This window comes from Crocodylus siamensis, chromosome 11 (genome assembly GCF_052110815.1).
Source record: "Crocodylus siamensis isolate JL-2025a chromosome 11, ASM5211081v1, whole genome shotgun sequence".
Lineage (NCBI taxonomy): Eukaryota > Metazoa > Chordata > Crocodylia > Crocodylidae > Crocodylus > Crocodylus siamensis.
In genome coordinates this window covers 8,458,742-8,474,028 of record NC_143405.1, presented here as the reverse complement: position 1 = coordinate 8,474,028, position 15,287 = coordinate 8,458,742, and the positions used below count along the sequence as shown (strand labels likewise).

General features: G+C 61.7%; 1 protein-coding gene across 4 annotated transcripts in view; it reads right to left on the bottom strand.

Moving 5' to 3' along the window:
• Positions 1-228: 228 nt before the first annotated feature.
• FIBCD1 (fibrinogen C domain containing 1) overlaps positions 229-15,287 on the bottom strand; it is a 28,003-nt gene continuing 12,944 nt past the window's right edge. For 3 of the 4 annotated variants that reach the window (XM_090022374.1, XM_090022377.1, XM_090022375.1), the window contains exons 5-7: positions 6,204-6,300; positions 4,916-5,095; positions 229-4,301 (exon numbers count right to left, since the gene is read on the bottom strand). In XM_090022374.1, coding sequence (XP_089878500.1) covers positions 4,042-4,301; positions 4,916-5,095; positions 6,204-6,300 — 537 coding nt within the window. In that variant the 3' untranslated portion in view covers positions 229-4,041. The remainder of the gene's footprint in view (positions 4,302-4,915; positions 5,096-6,203; positions 6,301-15,287) is intronic. The other variant, XR_016438523.1, reaches the window with a different exon arrangement.

Here is a 15,287-nt window from a genome sequence, read left to right as displayed (position 1 = left end):
TGCCGGTGAAGGAGAAGGGCCTTGAGCTCTCCCCTGCAGACAGGGCCCTGGGCGCTTGCTGGTCCCTGACGTGGGCAAAAGGCAGCCCCTCCCGGTTGCAGAGAGGAGATTCACGTTCCCCGTTGGCCCACATGAGCCAGGAGCTCTGTGGCACGTGGCATGCCACGGCTTCCCCCGCAGCCCAGCCCCCAGCATGGGACCGTGATGAAGGCAGAGGGAGGCTGGGACAAGAGGTACATAACGACGAGTTCCTTTTATTCAAGAGTTCGAAAGTCCACGTGTACAGCTGGCCCAGCGATCACACCCAGCCTCGACAGCGATGCCCTGCTATGCTCCGCAACCCGTCCTGGAGCTCGCGCCCGAGCCTGCCTCAGCCGTGGCCCTGCTCTGCTGCTGCCCACGCACCGCCGGGTGCCTGCAGGACCCTGCCTCGGTGTACCCAGCTTGAAACTGGGTGCGCCAGGAGCCCCGAGACCAAGAGGCCTTGTTCGGCTGGAGAAGGGCCCGAAGCTGGCTGCACTGCAGGTCTGGGAGCCACGCGGCAGGAGGCCAGGTGGGTGCAAAGGGGGTGCGCCGCACAACCCCCACCCTCCCAGCATCGGTGTCGCTGGCTGTGCGTGTCTTGCCCTCCCTTCTCGCCAGGGGCAGGTGTCATAGCAGAGAGGCTTTGCTCTAAGGGACTGCAGACTGACATGCACTCAGAGCTAATCCCTGTAAATCCCGCGTCCTCCGGTGGGGTTAGGCAGCCCTTGCGCCACTTGAAACGAACTCGGGAGTCGGGTGATGTGGGGACAGCTGCAGCCACAAGGCCCTGCCGCCGAGCCCTGCGCCTGCAGCTTTCCCCTTGATCAGCGCCCTGGGAAAGCGGGCTGGGGGGGCACCCCGTCTGCTTGTGTGAGGCTTGCTGCACTGACGGTCTGGCTGGCGCCTGCAGCAATGAGTTCCTTCCATCCTGAAGGCAAGGGCTGTAAAAATTATTCACAATTTGTCCCACTGGAATATAAAAGGCCTGTAACTGGGGACAGGGTCACAGAATTCATCCCCTGGGGCCCAGCCTCCCTGGTAGCTTCGGTGGGGGCATTGGTGCGTCACCCCAACAACTCCAGGATGGGTAAGAAACCCCCAGTTTGGGTCCTTTGCCTCCAGGCCCCCAAGCTGCGCTGCTTTGTGATGCTAACTCAGCTGGCATGTGGCTGTAGGAAGAGGGAGAGGGGCTCATGTAGGGCGGTGGGGAGGGACGGAAGGAGTCGCAGGGCTGCCGTTCGGTTGAGGGGATCGGTCTCCCGAGCAGAGCAGTCAGTGACCCCGGCCAGGCCTCGGTGGCTCGGTTCGGATGGTCAGGCTCAACACAGCAGGGTGGACAAAAACCACAGTAATCACCACTGCAGAAGAGGCCCTGTCCTCTCCTCTCTGCATGTGCTATTTAGGGGCAGTCCCTGGGAAGTAAAACGGTCCCATGGCAGACAGCCTGCTAGCTCCCACATGCTGGGATTTTTATTTTTTTTTTTAAAGGAGACTTTTAAAAGAAAAAACCAAGACTGAGCTGGAGAGAAGCACGTTTCTCCTCTTCCACTGTCGCTATGTGGCAAATCGGGGTTGGCTGGGTTCCCGGCTGTATGATGGGGATGGGACCGCCTGCCTTTTCCCTAGTCTCGGTCTGTTGGGGTGTGGGGGGTGTCACACGCTTGGCAGGGCAGGGACAGTCTCTCTTGCCCTGGGTGCTGTGGTATGGAGCAGGCTGGGGTCTGGGGAGCAGGGGGCACAAGCGGCTTGGGCTGTCCCTGCCACATCAGTCGCCCTCCTCTCCCTCATCACCGCAGCACCCGCTCTGGGCCCTTCCTAGCAGCCCGATGTTCAGAGGGGTGAGAGGAGGGGTCCATGGATGGTCTCTCAAATGCACCCCACAGGCTGGGACCTTGGCGAGCTCCCGACATCTAACCCAAAGCTACATCCTTCCCCTCTCCCTCCCGCACCTAGGTAAGATGAGGGTATCTCCCTCCAAGCGCCTGCAAACCTGTGCTAGCAGTGGTGTCCCGCTGTCCTTGGCAGGCCGGTTTACAAAAGCCTTTTCAGCTGCTGTCTTCCTCCCTGCAGTGCCCTGCCATGCGCCATCCCCTCAGCAGGGGCTGGTCTCCATCGCCGACGTCAGAGCCCACGCCCGGCTCCAGGTTCATCTGCCGGCCTGGCGCTCCTCCACCGGCCAGCACCGGGCAGGAGGGAAGGGATGAGCGCAGCCGGCCTGCGTGATGCAGTGGGTAGCCGGGGCCTGTCCAGGAGTGTTTGGGGCACTGCCCAAAGTCCGAGGGATCTGGGTCCCAGTCTGGCCTTGGAGGGGCAGGGTTGGGGTGACAACAGGAGCGGATCGACCCTTTCACACCCCTCCCAGAGGTGCTAAGTTCTGTGCAAGCAATTCCGGCTTAGACCCAACCTGCATCCTCTTCCCCACGAGCAGATGGGGCTGGCGCTTTCCTGCTCTCAGCGCACCATCCTCAGCATCTCAATCAGCAGTGGCATCACTGCCAGGTTCCCCTCCCCGCCCTTTCCTTGCGAGCCCTGGGGGTTGCGTGGGCATCTACCTGCGGCGCGGCTTCCTGCAGAGCTACCTGCCAAACTGACCCTAGATGCCGAGGGGGCCGGGTAGCAGGAAAGCTGGGCAGAGATCCCGCGGAGGAACATCTGGGCTCCGCGCTGAACAGCTTGCTCTGCTGAATGGCTCTTTGGCAAGGGCCCCGCTGCGCTCGCTGTGACTTCCAGGCGCTGCGTCGTGGATGCCCTCCATCCTCCTGCCTCTCTCTCCTCTGCCGCTGAGCTGGCCTCGCAGGACAGCGGTTCTTGGAGAGCCTCCAGGACAAGCCGCCTGGCTTGGCCAGCTCGGGGCCCCGGCTGGCAGGCGGAGGCGGAGGCACGGTTATCAGCGCCCCACAGATATTAAGACCTGCTCCACGGGACTTTTTTTTTTTTTTTTTTGCAGCACCTTAATGATGTGACAGGCTCTGCCTCTTTGCAGGGGGGCAAGCTGGGGGGTGGCTCCTCTCAGTCAGACATGGCTGTGGGGCCACAGCAGGAGCTGGGCAGTGATGGGCAGTGGCTCAGTCATAGCAGGAGCTCAGGGAAGGTGAGAGCCACCGTGCAGTGAAGGTGTTGTCCCCATGAGGATGAGCTGGAGGTCACCCCATGCCCAGGAGGCTTGGTGGCCAGGAGATGTATCCTCGAGGGCTTCCGCGGCAGCTGGACCGGGCAGCGCCAGCTTCCCCTCGCAAGGGCCCAGGCCACAGATCTCACCCAGCTTTGGCATCAGGGAGCTGGCTGCTGGTGCCAATGCAGCCAGCCTGTCGGAGAGGTGCTGTGGGAGCCAGGGGTTGGGCCTCCGCTTGCTTGGGGTCACAGGCGTGCTGCGGCGTGCCGGAGGCTGGCCCCGAGTGCAGGCTGCGGGTGGGTGAAGAGCGGCCAGTAAATGCACAGGTCGGCCCCAGCTGCCACCCAGCAAGCAGGGGGCCGCATGCTGCATCCCTGCCCAGCTCCCACAGGAGACTGTGCCCATGCAGGGCACGGGGGACGGCAGCCCCGGTGCAGCGGGGCCAGGTGCGGAGCACCGTGCGGGCTCTGCACCGCTGCCTTCCCGCGTGGCATCGGCACGTGGCAGGCCAGTCCGCTGCCCCAGGAGAAGCTGTCTGAGGGCGGTCACGCATGCAGGAGGGTGTCCCCCCTCGGGGGAGCGTGCGCATGTGCAGGGAGCAGCAAGGTCGTCCCATGCCGAAACCTGCCTGTCTTCCGCAGGGAGCTGCCACGCGGCCTCTCCTGAGCTGTCTCACGTGGAAGCGGTCACGCAGCTCGAGGGCGAGGCTAGCCGGACGCTGTCCTGACACGCAGCGCACCCCCGCCGCAGGGGGGACCGGAGCGGGAGGTTACCAGGGTGGGGGGGGTGCTCACCTCGGCAGCCCCCGACTCACGGACAAGACGATACCGAGTGGCGGGGTGGGGGGCGCGGGGGCGGGGGCGGGGGCAGGCGTGGGGTCTCGCCGTCGGGGGCCTGCCATCGGGCTAATTCTCGTCTCTGGCAGGGCGGATCTTCATCTCGGTGAACTTGAGGGAGTACTGCCAGCCCGTCCAAGAGGACCACTCGATGCCGTCTGCGTAGGAGCTGTGGTGCCCCTTGAGGTACTGCCCGTTGAGGTTGGAGGTGTGGCAGTTGCGGTACCACCAAGCGCCGTGGTAGAAAGCCGCGCAGTTGTTCTCCGAGTGGTCGTTGTCCAGGTCTTTGGTGGTGAACCTCATCCCGTTGTGCTTCAGGAAGGAGTCTCCTGCAGGGCAGAGATGGCGGCACCGTTCAGGGAAGTGCCCGCGATGGCCACTGCGCTGCAGGCTGGGTCTGCCCCACGGGACGCCCTGGGGCAGCCTCGCCCCATGCCCTTCCCTGGCCAGGGACGTGGGCGCACCCCGTGCCCAGCGCAGTGCTGATGCCAGGGCCTGTGTCAGTGGAGCAGCGAGGGGCACTCGGTGGTGCCCGGGGGCTTGAAAGTGGGGTGAGCAGCACTAGGCAGCTGGGCTGGCGGGCGTGCGGGGGGCCCGGGTGCTTTGCAACGTCCCCTGGCGCTGCAGCCCGACCTGGGTGCCCTGCCCTGGTCTCCCAGGACTAGGGCTCCCCCCAGCCCTGCCGATGCCCCGCACTCCTGATCGCAGCCCAGCTCCTGCCGCCCTAGCGCTAGGAGCTCTGCTAGGGCTGGGGGAGGCCCAGCTCCGATCCCTGATGTCCGAGGAGCTCGACGCGCCTTACTTTGCACCTGGGTGCGTGGGTGCACAAACATCCCAAGACAAAGCCGGTGCTCGAGCACCGTCGGCCACGGGCTGGCTCTGACCGACACGGCTTGTGCCAGCTTCTTGTGCCCTTTCCAGGGGACCTGCCTGGCAGCCTGACCTGCTGTCCCAGAGTAGTCGGAGACGGTGACGGGGTACCCGTCCTCCTCAGGGTCCACGGAGAAGAGGCCCACGCCGAAGGCGCCATAGCGTGCGTAGGCTGTGCCGTTGTCAAAGTCCTCCAGGTCGATGCGCAGCTCGTAGTTGGCCTGCACCGTCAGGACGTGGAGCCTCTTTAGCCCTGCGGGGCAAAGCCAGAGGTAGAGAGATGGTCACCCTGGCTGAGGCCGAGGCCAAAGCCCTGTTTCTGGAAGCAGGTCCCTCTCGCCCTGGGGCAGCCAGGCATTCGGCTTCACCCTTGAGTAGGTGGGAAGGAGCAAGGAAAGCAAATGCAGCATTGCTCTGTCCCTGGGGGATGTGGGGAAGCCCTGGAGGCCAGTGGCTCATTCCTGATGTGCCCTAATCAAGCCAGTTGTGCACATCGTGAAGTCTGGCTCCGTGGAAGGAACTGATGCCCTAAAACGCACGTGCACGCTTCCCTCCCAGCTCTGGGTGCCTCGGCCCCCTGCCCCAGCAGGCTGTCCCACCTCCCAGGTGCCTGCAGCAAAACCCCTGGTACGCTTCAGTTCAAACCTCTGCTAAAGCGGCGCCTGCCGGTGCCCCGGGTGGACCCCGAAGGACAGGACTCTCGCTGCATCGCAATCCCGGCATGGGGACAGGCCCCTCTCCCCCAGCCACGTGCCGGCACAGGGCTCTCTAGGCTGTTTGACTGCCTCCTAATTAAGAGGGCATTTAATTATATGTCTCGAGAGCTGCTGGTGGAAGTAAGCAGCACATTGAGGGGCAGAGGGGTGGGGGGGTGTCCCCGTTTCGCCCTCCTTCCTTCCCCCATTTGTTCCCTGGGGCTCAAAGGTGCCAGCGCCCACACACCGCCCCCCGGGAACCAACCCCCGTGGCCCAGGGTACAGAGCAGGAGATGTGAACCTGCTGCTCCCCTGGTGCACTGGCCTCAGCCATGGGGCACTGCACGACCCGTTCCCTTCTAAGCAGCCTGGGCATTTCTCTCCCCTTGGGCAGCAGTTCCTACTTGCAGCCTCCACGATGAGCCTTAGACACGCACCAGCCCTGGGAGCAGGCAGGTTCACGCTGGGATCAGCAGTGCCTGCTCCCTGGTGCCAGTGCACCTGGCCCTGGGCTCCTCCGCTTGGGAGCTGGCAGCCCTGCTCGGGGACACGCTGATCAGCCGGCACGCGGGACCTTCCCAACCCAACCCTCTCTGCTGTTGGGCAGCTGAAACCATGACCCCTCTCGCGCCTCGCTGGTCCCTGGGCTCACGGCGAGGCCCGTACCTAGCCAGTGCTCTCCTGTCAGCTTCCCAAATCCATCCCGGTACGCTTCCCATCCGCGGAAGAAGTTCACAGAGCCATCCTCGCGTCGCTGGAAGACCTGGGGAGACGCAACCGCAGCAGAGCCACGTTAGAGCAGGTGGCGCCGCGCTAGAGCAGCAGTCTGCTGGCTTCTCCCTGCTCCGTCGCACTCCAGTGCTAGGGCTTGATTAGCCGTGGGCACGCATTAAGCCCTTTAATGGTGCTGATTACATGGGAACTACGGAGTGTGTCGTGCCGGGGAGGAAAGCCATGCAATCGGAGTCGTTTTCTGCTGGCTCCTGGGAACGGGTGACAAGGCTCAGATAAAAGAATTAACTTGATCCCTTGCTCGGGACCTGCAATAAGACCTGAAGTTTTCCGGGCTTTGGGAAAGGCTTTAGTTAATTTAGACAGGGCGTGGGGTTTGGCAGAACAGCGGTGCTGGCTTGGCTTGCACATCACCAGCAGCAGCTCCGCTCTAAGCCAGTGCCCGTCTCGGGGAGGGGTACGTCATCAGTACCTGTGCTACGATCTGTGTTGCAGGTTAGGTGCTGTACATATGGGTCATAAGAGACCATCCCTGCCGTGGAGAATTTAAGATGTACCTACCTGGGGCGGGGTGAGAGAAGGGGAGTATCATTCCTGGCTTTGTACAGATGGAGCATGGAGGCACTGAAGGACAAGAGGCTTGCTCGAGGTCCCCCAGGCCATTTGTGGCCCCTACCCTGAGCACGTGTGCACCAGGTAAAAGCTGCAAAGCTGTTCTGTCCATCATCACTGAGCACTGGAGACTGGGGTGGTGCAGGTGCTAAGACCCACGGTTGACAGCCCGGAGGCTGCAAGTGTGAGACCACATCAGGAGCGTTTATAATGCGGCTGGTCCGATTCCAGCGAATCTGGGTTCTGCTAAATACCTTGTCATGAGGAAGGAAGGCCAACTATGATAACCGCTTGGCCCTTGGATGACTGGTCTGAAAATACTTCCAGCCTCTCTCTCAGGTACTTATGCAGGCCTCACAGGTCCACCCTAATCTTTTGCATCGATCCTGCAACCCCTGGGAGGCAGAAAAGTGCAGTTATCTCCATCTTGCAGCTGGGAGGGGCAGGCAGGCAGCCTGCACCTGAGCAGGGAGAAGCATCCGACTGTGCTTAGTCCCTTGCTGTTTTGGGGTCCAAAACCCCTTGTCTAATGCTGCCGTCTTGCCTTCAGGCTAGAGCCACTGCCTGACGTGGGCCTTCCCGTGACCACAGCGGGGAACTGTGCCCAGCGGCGCTGCCTCGGGCTTGCATTATTTGGCGCGTTGCTCCATCTGTTTTCTCGTTGCCTGCTCCCAGTTTGATTTATTGACAGGGATCCAGAGCAGGCTGCCTTCTGCCCGGCCACTTGGATGTAATTAAGCTTCCAGCCCCTGATTAATTGCATCAGGCTTGGCCATTGCAGCCAGGCTGGAAAAGACGGAGAGCAGGACGGGCCTGCAGCAGCGACGAGGTCTCACAGCGGGATCGCGGGCCACGGGTGCTCAGCACTCCTGCCGAGCCAGCTCTCTGCGCAGCGATGTCTAGTGGCACCGGGGCTGTGGTCGGTGCTGTGTTTGCTGTCAACCGCGTGAGGGTTTGCTGACTCTGGGAACTCCCAGCTCCTGCACAGCCTGGACATCTGCTGCCTTCGTGCCACCCCTGCCAGTCCCCAGCACAGCCCCATCCCCTGGGCACCTCCAGCGGTGCCCTGGATATACCCAGCGTCCAGCTGGGATCAGCAGCAGGGCACCACCTGGCTCGTGCCAGGGCAGGGGGAGAGGCTGGACGTGACCCATGGCTGGTGCCCCTCTGATCCGTGGTGCGCTTACCTCCCATAATTAGAGCCTTAATAGCTATCCCAGCGCTGAGCTGCGGCTAAGCCCTTTGCAAGGGGCTTTCTTCGGACTTGGCTGGAAGGGGTGAAGCTGATTTTCCTGGATGCCAGCTCCCGCGGGCAGTGTGCAGGGGGAAGGAGGGATGGCGAAGGAGCTCCCTCTTAATCGGCTTTTGCCCGGACATGGTAAACAGGCTGCCTGCCAGCGCGCTGCTCATAGAGGCGTGCAGGGCCTGTCTTCATTAGCCCAGGGCCTGAGGAAGGCTTGCTGATGAGAGAGAAGGCCGGCAGCTTAGCCATGTGCGGGGCTCCCTCGACAGACACGGCTGGGGCAAGCGAGAAACCATCCCTGTTCGGGCTGGAGCGGGGCGTCCCTTGGCACCAGGGACTCGGGGCTCCTGGCTTCTCCTGGCTCTGTCCTGAGTTGCGTGGCCCCCGTGCCCCTCTGTGCGGTGCAGGGCAGGGCACCGCGTCCCTGGGGCAGACACTGGAGCGTGTTCCCATCAGCGCTCAGCTTGCAGGCGGGACCCTGCACAGGGTGGCGATTGCATCCCAGTCGCTTCCCGCATGCTCGGAGGAGTTGATGCTGGGCCTTGGGACGCCTGGGATCGAGTCCTGACTGGTGCCGGAGCTGCAGCGAGGTGCTACGTCTCTACCTCCTGCCTTCCAGGCACGTGTGGCTGCAAAGCTTCATTTGCAAAATGTTTGTGAAGTGCTCTGAGGTGACGGAAGGTGTCACACACGTGTGCAATGTGAGGCTGGGGCATGGACAGAGAGAGCTGCCTGAAGGGGGGAAGAGAAGTGGGCAGGAGGCCTGGTGCGGACAGAAAGACGGGGCAGGAGGAGAGCTCGGTCTGAGGGCCTGGGGGAGAAAGACGGCAGGGGTGGGGAGCCGCTGCCTAGACAGGGAGCAGATCTACCTACGGGGCCAGGGAGCGCAGCAGGGGGTGGCAGGGACATGGTTTTGCCATCATCTCAGCAGCTCCATCACAGTGCTTCTCCTCCTCATAAAATATGAATCTTCCCCTCTTAAGCAAAGAGGATTTCTGCTCCCCTTCCCTTCCCTTTTAAGCCAGGCCTGAAATATTTATCTTCCCCCATTTCAGCCTGGCACTGTTCGCACCTTCCACGTGTCGTGGCCGAGTGACTGGGGCACAAAGCCAGTCCCAGCTCCGCCGGCTGCAGCCAGGGCCAGGCTCTCGAGGCCAAGAGGAGCCCAGCGCTGTATCCCTCCTTGCCCATGCCCTTGGCCACTGCTTGAACTTGGTACGGAGGGGCAAGGGCAAGCGCTGGCTTGCCAGAGGGGTCCCGTGGGGATACGCTGGCGTGACGGAAAGGGGTTCAGTATGGGAGCTCAAGCAGCGAGGACCTTCAGGCTGCCCAGGCTTTGCAAGCCCGGCTGTGTGGAAGAGGCTCTGCCCACGCCAGCCTTGGTTTGCTTTGCTGCAGTCCCACGCTGTCCTGTGGAGCCTGGCGGGCACCAGCTGAGCCCTTCACAGGCTCGGGGTCTCAAGTAAGCATGCCTTGGCGGGCAGCTGCTGCTGGCACGGGTGGGTTTCTCTTCTCCAACTGGCCTCCTTTGAACTGAGCTCTGCTGCGCTGGTGGGAGCATTGCTCTGGCACAGAGCTGGGCAAGCTGGATGGGCTTAAGTGGTCATCTTCAGGGTAGGCGTCTGCGGCACTCGGCTCCGAGATGCGTCCGTGATGGGCGTGTTCATGAAGGGAAGGAAGGTGGCCTCAGAGGTGCAGCCCTGGGATGGGATTCCAGAGACCCCGTTTGAGTTTTCATAGAAATACAGAAAACGGGGGCTGGAAGGGACCCCAGGAGGTCACATCTAGTCCAACCCCCTGCTCCAAGCAGGACCAGCCCCAACTCCATCATCCCAGCCAAGGCTTCATCTACCTGGGTCTTAAACACCTCCGAGGACGGAGATTTCACAACCTCTCTGGGGAGCCAGTTTCAGTGCTTTCTCCTAGTGAGAAAGTTTTTCCTAATATCTACCCCGAACGTCCCCCGCTGCAACTTGAGCCCATTGCTCCTTGTCCTGTCGTCTCCCCCACTGAGGACAGTCCAGCCCCATCCTCTTTGCAGCCGCCTGCAGGGAGGTGAAGGCTGCCATTCAATCCCCCTCGGTCTTCTCTTCTGCAGCCTGAATAAGCCCATTTCCCTCAGCCTCTCCTCACCAGTCACGCGCCCCAGCCCCCGAACCAGTCTTGCTGTCCTCCGCCGGACCCTTTCCAAATTGTCCACATACTTTCTATAGTGGGGGGCCCAAAACTGGACACAGGCCTCACCAGTGCCAATGAAAGGGGACGAATCACTTCCCTGGACCTACTGGCACCACTCCTACCCCTGCGGCCCAGGATGCCGTTAGCCGTCTTGGCGACAAGGGCATGCTGCTGGCTCATATTCAGCTTATTGTGCCCTGCAAGCCCCAGGTCTTTTGCAGAGCTGCTGCCCAGCCCGTCGGTCCGCAGCTCCCGGGTGAGCTGGGCACATACCCTAAGCCCCGTGCCTCGGTGTCTCCAGCTGACGAGCGAAGACAGTGGGAAGTCTCCTCTCTTCCCCTCTCCTCTGGCGCCCGTTCAGCTTGTGAGCGCCGCGCGGCAGAGGCATCGTGCTGTGCTCGGTCCTGTACGGAGGCAGTGGGGGTCTGCGCTGGCTTGGCCCTTTTCTGTCCTACGGTAATGGAGCGCCTTTCTTCACCTGAGAGGCCGGCCGAACGTCAGGGCCTGGCGGGGGCTGCCGGAGGGAGCCGGAGCGTGCGGGGGTGCTTGCAAGGCCATCCTAGTTACCCTGCGGAGAGCACTCGACTTCCTGCTCTCCGGAGCGTGGCAGGAATCGGGCGCCTGTGCTCCGAGGCCCTTTCCCAGCCAGCACGTGGCCCCGAGCGCTCTCCGCTGCGTCAGGGCCACGGTCCCGGCGCCCGCCCTGCGTGCGGCCTTGGGCTCTTCTGCTCCTCCTGCTCCGGCGCGTCCTGCTGCGAACGAATCGTCCTTCAGGAAACAATAGGCAGAGAAACCTCGCCACCCACGCGCGCCTTGCTGGCTCGTGGCCACGGCAGAGGCCTGCGCTTCGCACGCTCCCCGGCCGGCTCCACGAGCCGCGGGAGTTTCTGGCGGGTCTGCCGGAGGCAGCAAGGTGAGCTCCAAGAGCTCGGCTGAGATGGGCCCTTGGACTCAGTCGCTAGCATCTCTCCTTGGAGGAGCCCAGCGCAGCCGCGGACAGCCACGCGCTCCGTGATAGGGGTCCCCCTGCCCGAGAGCAGCTCTTCTCTTCCCGCAGCTCCCGCACCCTCAGTACGTGGCATTCGGTGCGCGTCTTTATCCTCGCTGGCCTAAGGCTTTTGCAACCCGAAAAGCTCCAACAGTTTGAACTTGACACCGCTGCAGTTTGGCCTCTTCTGGCTTGTCTGCTCACATGGCTGGGGTCTCTCATCTTTTGAATCCCATGCTCCCGCCGTGTCCAGAAAGTCTGCTGCAGGATTAAGGGGGGCTGCTGCGTTCCAGGATGCCTGGGTTTGCCCCGTGATGTTTCAGCCCTCAGGCCCTCTCTTTGGGAAGCTTAGTGCCCGTCAGTCAGTTCCCACGCCCTGACGCCCGCTGACAGAGGATGGACCGGGAGCACATCTTCTTGAGACAGTCGCCTCTTCCTGAGCTGCCCAGTCCCCGCTCTACGTCCTAGGGCAGTGTTTGCCATTAGCTCCGCTGTCTGGTCAAGGCAGCAGCATCTAGCCAGATGCATGCGTTTGTGCCTGGGATGCCACAGCACCGCCGTTCTTCCCCGCTCCTGGCCAGGTGTCCCTCAGGCCTCCTGCATCGAAGGAGCTGTCACCGGGATACCGGGCCCGTCCTGACCGTGAACCTCCGTCGATGGAAATAGGCTGTAGCTTTAACCACTCCAGTTCTCTCTAGGACAGAGCTACGAGCCGCCCCGAAGGAGCCCGCTGGCAGAAGTGCAGAGTCCACCACCGCCCGCCCCCCGCGTCGCTTCGGTACAGCCGCGCGCGTCTCCTTGCCAGCGGAAGCTCCCCCTCGCTGACGGGCGCCCGCCGGGAATCGCCTCGTCCTCAAACGCCGCTCTCTCCCGGGGGACATGTCGGCGCGTCGGCCTTCGGCGCGTCGCAGCCCATCTGTCAGCGTATCGGTTCTGGCTGCTGGATGTCACCACGGGGTGACAAAGGGGAGGAGAGCGGCAGGCCGCGTGCAAACTCCACTGCCAGCCGCCGGGCCAGGCGAGAGCCGTCGCTTCTCGTTACCGCAGGCCTCCTCCTCCGGAGAGCCTCTCGCCAGCCTCGGCATCTGCTGCCGCTCGCTTAGCGCCTGCTTGTTGCGATGCAGCGCAGACAAGCAGCCCGGACCCGCTGCGACGGCCGGGGGCTCCTCTGTCGGCAGGACGGGATAAGGATCTGGTCCAGGCAAAATCTGGTGCTGCCCTCCTTTCTCTGTCGAGGCCTGAAGGCTGGGCTATGCCTTCCCCATAGGTTTCCTTGGGCCCAGTGAAACCTCTTCCCTCTTTGCTGCTGGCAGGTGCCGAGGGGGGTGTCTAAGGGGTCAGTGCACCCCAGGGCTACACCAGGGCAGGCCCATGCCCCTTCTGCTGATGTCTATCTGAGCCTGGCCCCCCCATTCCCAGGGATTTCACCGTGCCTGTGACGTACCCAACAGGCAAAGTCCTGCTGTGGCTCAGCCGTGGGGGCCTGCCCCTCCAGCTAGCCCCGGCTGGAGTTGGGAAGGGACCGTCACTAGATGCTCGGGTGGCTCCGTCCAGCCGCCCCCTGAGAAGAGCCCTCGTTTCAGCCAATGCTTTCCTCGGCAGCAGCGTTTGATGGCAGTGCTTCCCTTAACATTTGCCTTGCTGCTAATTACAGACCAAGTGTACCAGGCTTGCTAATCCTTCTGCGGTCCCAGGAGCAGATGAGGATCCCTTGCTCCCTCCTGCACCTGAAATGTGGCCCCGGATCTGGAAAACATGGCCGTTACGCTTGGAGAGAGGACTCCCCCGCGCTGCAGAGACTCTCTCGGGGGTCATTCGGCAGGGTGGCCACAGCTCTTGGGCTCCTCGCTAGCGGCTGCTTTCCTCCTGGGGCTGCGCTGTGATGGAGATTCGGGCTCCCAGCCAGCTCCCCGGAGCACCTCCGGCTTCTGTCTGCTGACTGCCACCTGCACGCTCAGCTCCAGCCCCAAACTGGTTGATGGCCAAATCCCCTGGAGGGTCCTAGTTTGGCATCTGGATGTGACAGTATCCCCAGTCACGCGCCGGTTCAGGGGAGGCTCTTCTCCCCTCCTCCTTCTGTCTTCCAGCGGTGCAGCGGGCAGTTCAGACGGACGGCTGTCTCCGAGCTGCCTGTCACAGGCTTGTAATGCAGCCGGATGACTTTCTTCTGAAGCACCAGCAAAGCTGGGTGACTTGAGCAGGCTGCTAGACATCTCCGTCACCTTAGGGCTGTGATGTCAGGCTGAGTCAAACACTGTCTTGTTCCGCTTATAAATCTACCCACTTTTCCTCTAAAAGACCTAGAAAAATCATGCTTGGCTTATGCGCTGGGGCAGCCTGCGCTCGGGTCCCGACAGCCGTGACTCTGCGTCCGCAGGATTTCTGTTCAGACCGTGACTGTCGCAAGGGCGAAGTTTATTTCAGTGCGAGTCTTATTTTGTACTTGTGTGGTATGTTTAACCCTTTGGCAATAGCAGTTCAAGGTCTTTCTCTGGAGTTAGCAACTTATATTCAAGGGAAAAAATCCTGTTTTTTCCTAAAATGAACTGAAACGTGGGGGTGACACATGCAGGGTGGTGCAATCTGGTAAACTGCCCAGGAGTCTCTGTGTTGCGTGAGCTGGGGACAAGCAGCTTGTCCCCTCTGGGTGCTGTAAATACCCTGTTGTCCTGCCCCAGCTCTCTGGCTGGCCCAATTTCTCAGGCAGGCAGCTGGCTTGCACGCTGCCCTGCGACCCTTTAATTTCCTTCTGGAAGGGCTGTTATTTCCCCAAGCTCCTTCAGCCCTCGCTACAAGTCATCCCTGCCAGCAAGCTCCCAGCTGGCTACAGCTTTCCCAGCCTCTGCCCGGTTCCCTACAACATGGTCTCGTTGCTGGAAGCCAAGTGCCTGGTCACCTCGTTGATCTGTCTTGCCGGTCCAGCCGGCAGGTTTGCCTTGAGGCTGTCCGCCGGGATGCTCAGGTGCCTCATGCCCCGGGGAAGCTCCAGATCTTGCCTCCATTCCTGTCGTGAAGCCTCTCGCCCCTTCTCCAGGTCTTGGTTTTGCTTCTGCATCAGCTCAGACTCTCCTAGGAAACAATCCCCTGGCTCACCCCGGTAGTATCCCGTCACCCTGTGCTGTTGGTGGGAATGGGCGTCCTACAAGCTGTCCCAGTGAAGCAAGGGGCGCATTTGAGACAGCCCTGTTTGCTCACAGAGAAGGTACAAAGACAGCCGGCGGCGAACACCAGGAGCTTGTCTTTGCCTGCTGCTCCAAGCCCTGTGCCTTTCAGCACATGGCCCAACAGCCCTCTCCGCCTCCTGAGGGCCACGTCCCTGGTCCTTGTTCTGATTGTGCCGTAGACTGCCCTACCCTTGCTCCTCTGGTGTAGCTGACCGGTTTCTTGCAGCTGTGCACACCTGCTTGCTGCTGCAGTGCTTCTTGCCGGGCGGATGCGACTGTGCCCGCCAGTGGACTGTAGGTGCGAGGGGGCGGAGGGTTGTTGCAGCAAGGCAGCTTCAGGGCACGATCCTAGCAGCTTTGCCCGTTAAGCCCAGTGGGCAGGAAAGCAGACCCGGCGCCGGGAGACTGCAGAGAATTTGCACACTTTTTAAGAAAGCAGAGAGAAACCTAATTTTCTGGAGGCCTCCTTAGGCATCTACATCTCACTTGCACCATTACTGCTCTGATGAAATGACAGGCAGCGTTAATCAAATGTGGGGAAGTCGCTGGCACAGACAGCGGTATTGAGGTCAGGCCGGCAAATTAATTCCTGCACGGTGCGATTCTTAAAAGCAATTTATTCCGGCCCTATATTGTAGTGAGCATTGGCGCAATTCAACTCTGCGCGCGAAGAACGCTCATTTTCCAGGTCCCGCCTGCACGAGTCTGAGAGGAAGAGGCCAGGTCCTGGGATACTCAGAGTGGTTCTTCAGAGATGGTCCTGGGTGATGGACGTCAGACGACAGAGCCTAAAAGGGCCCTCCATGAACCTGGGGTTTTGTGACCCCCATCCA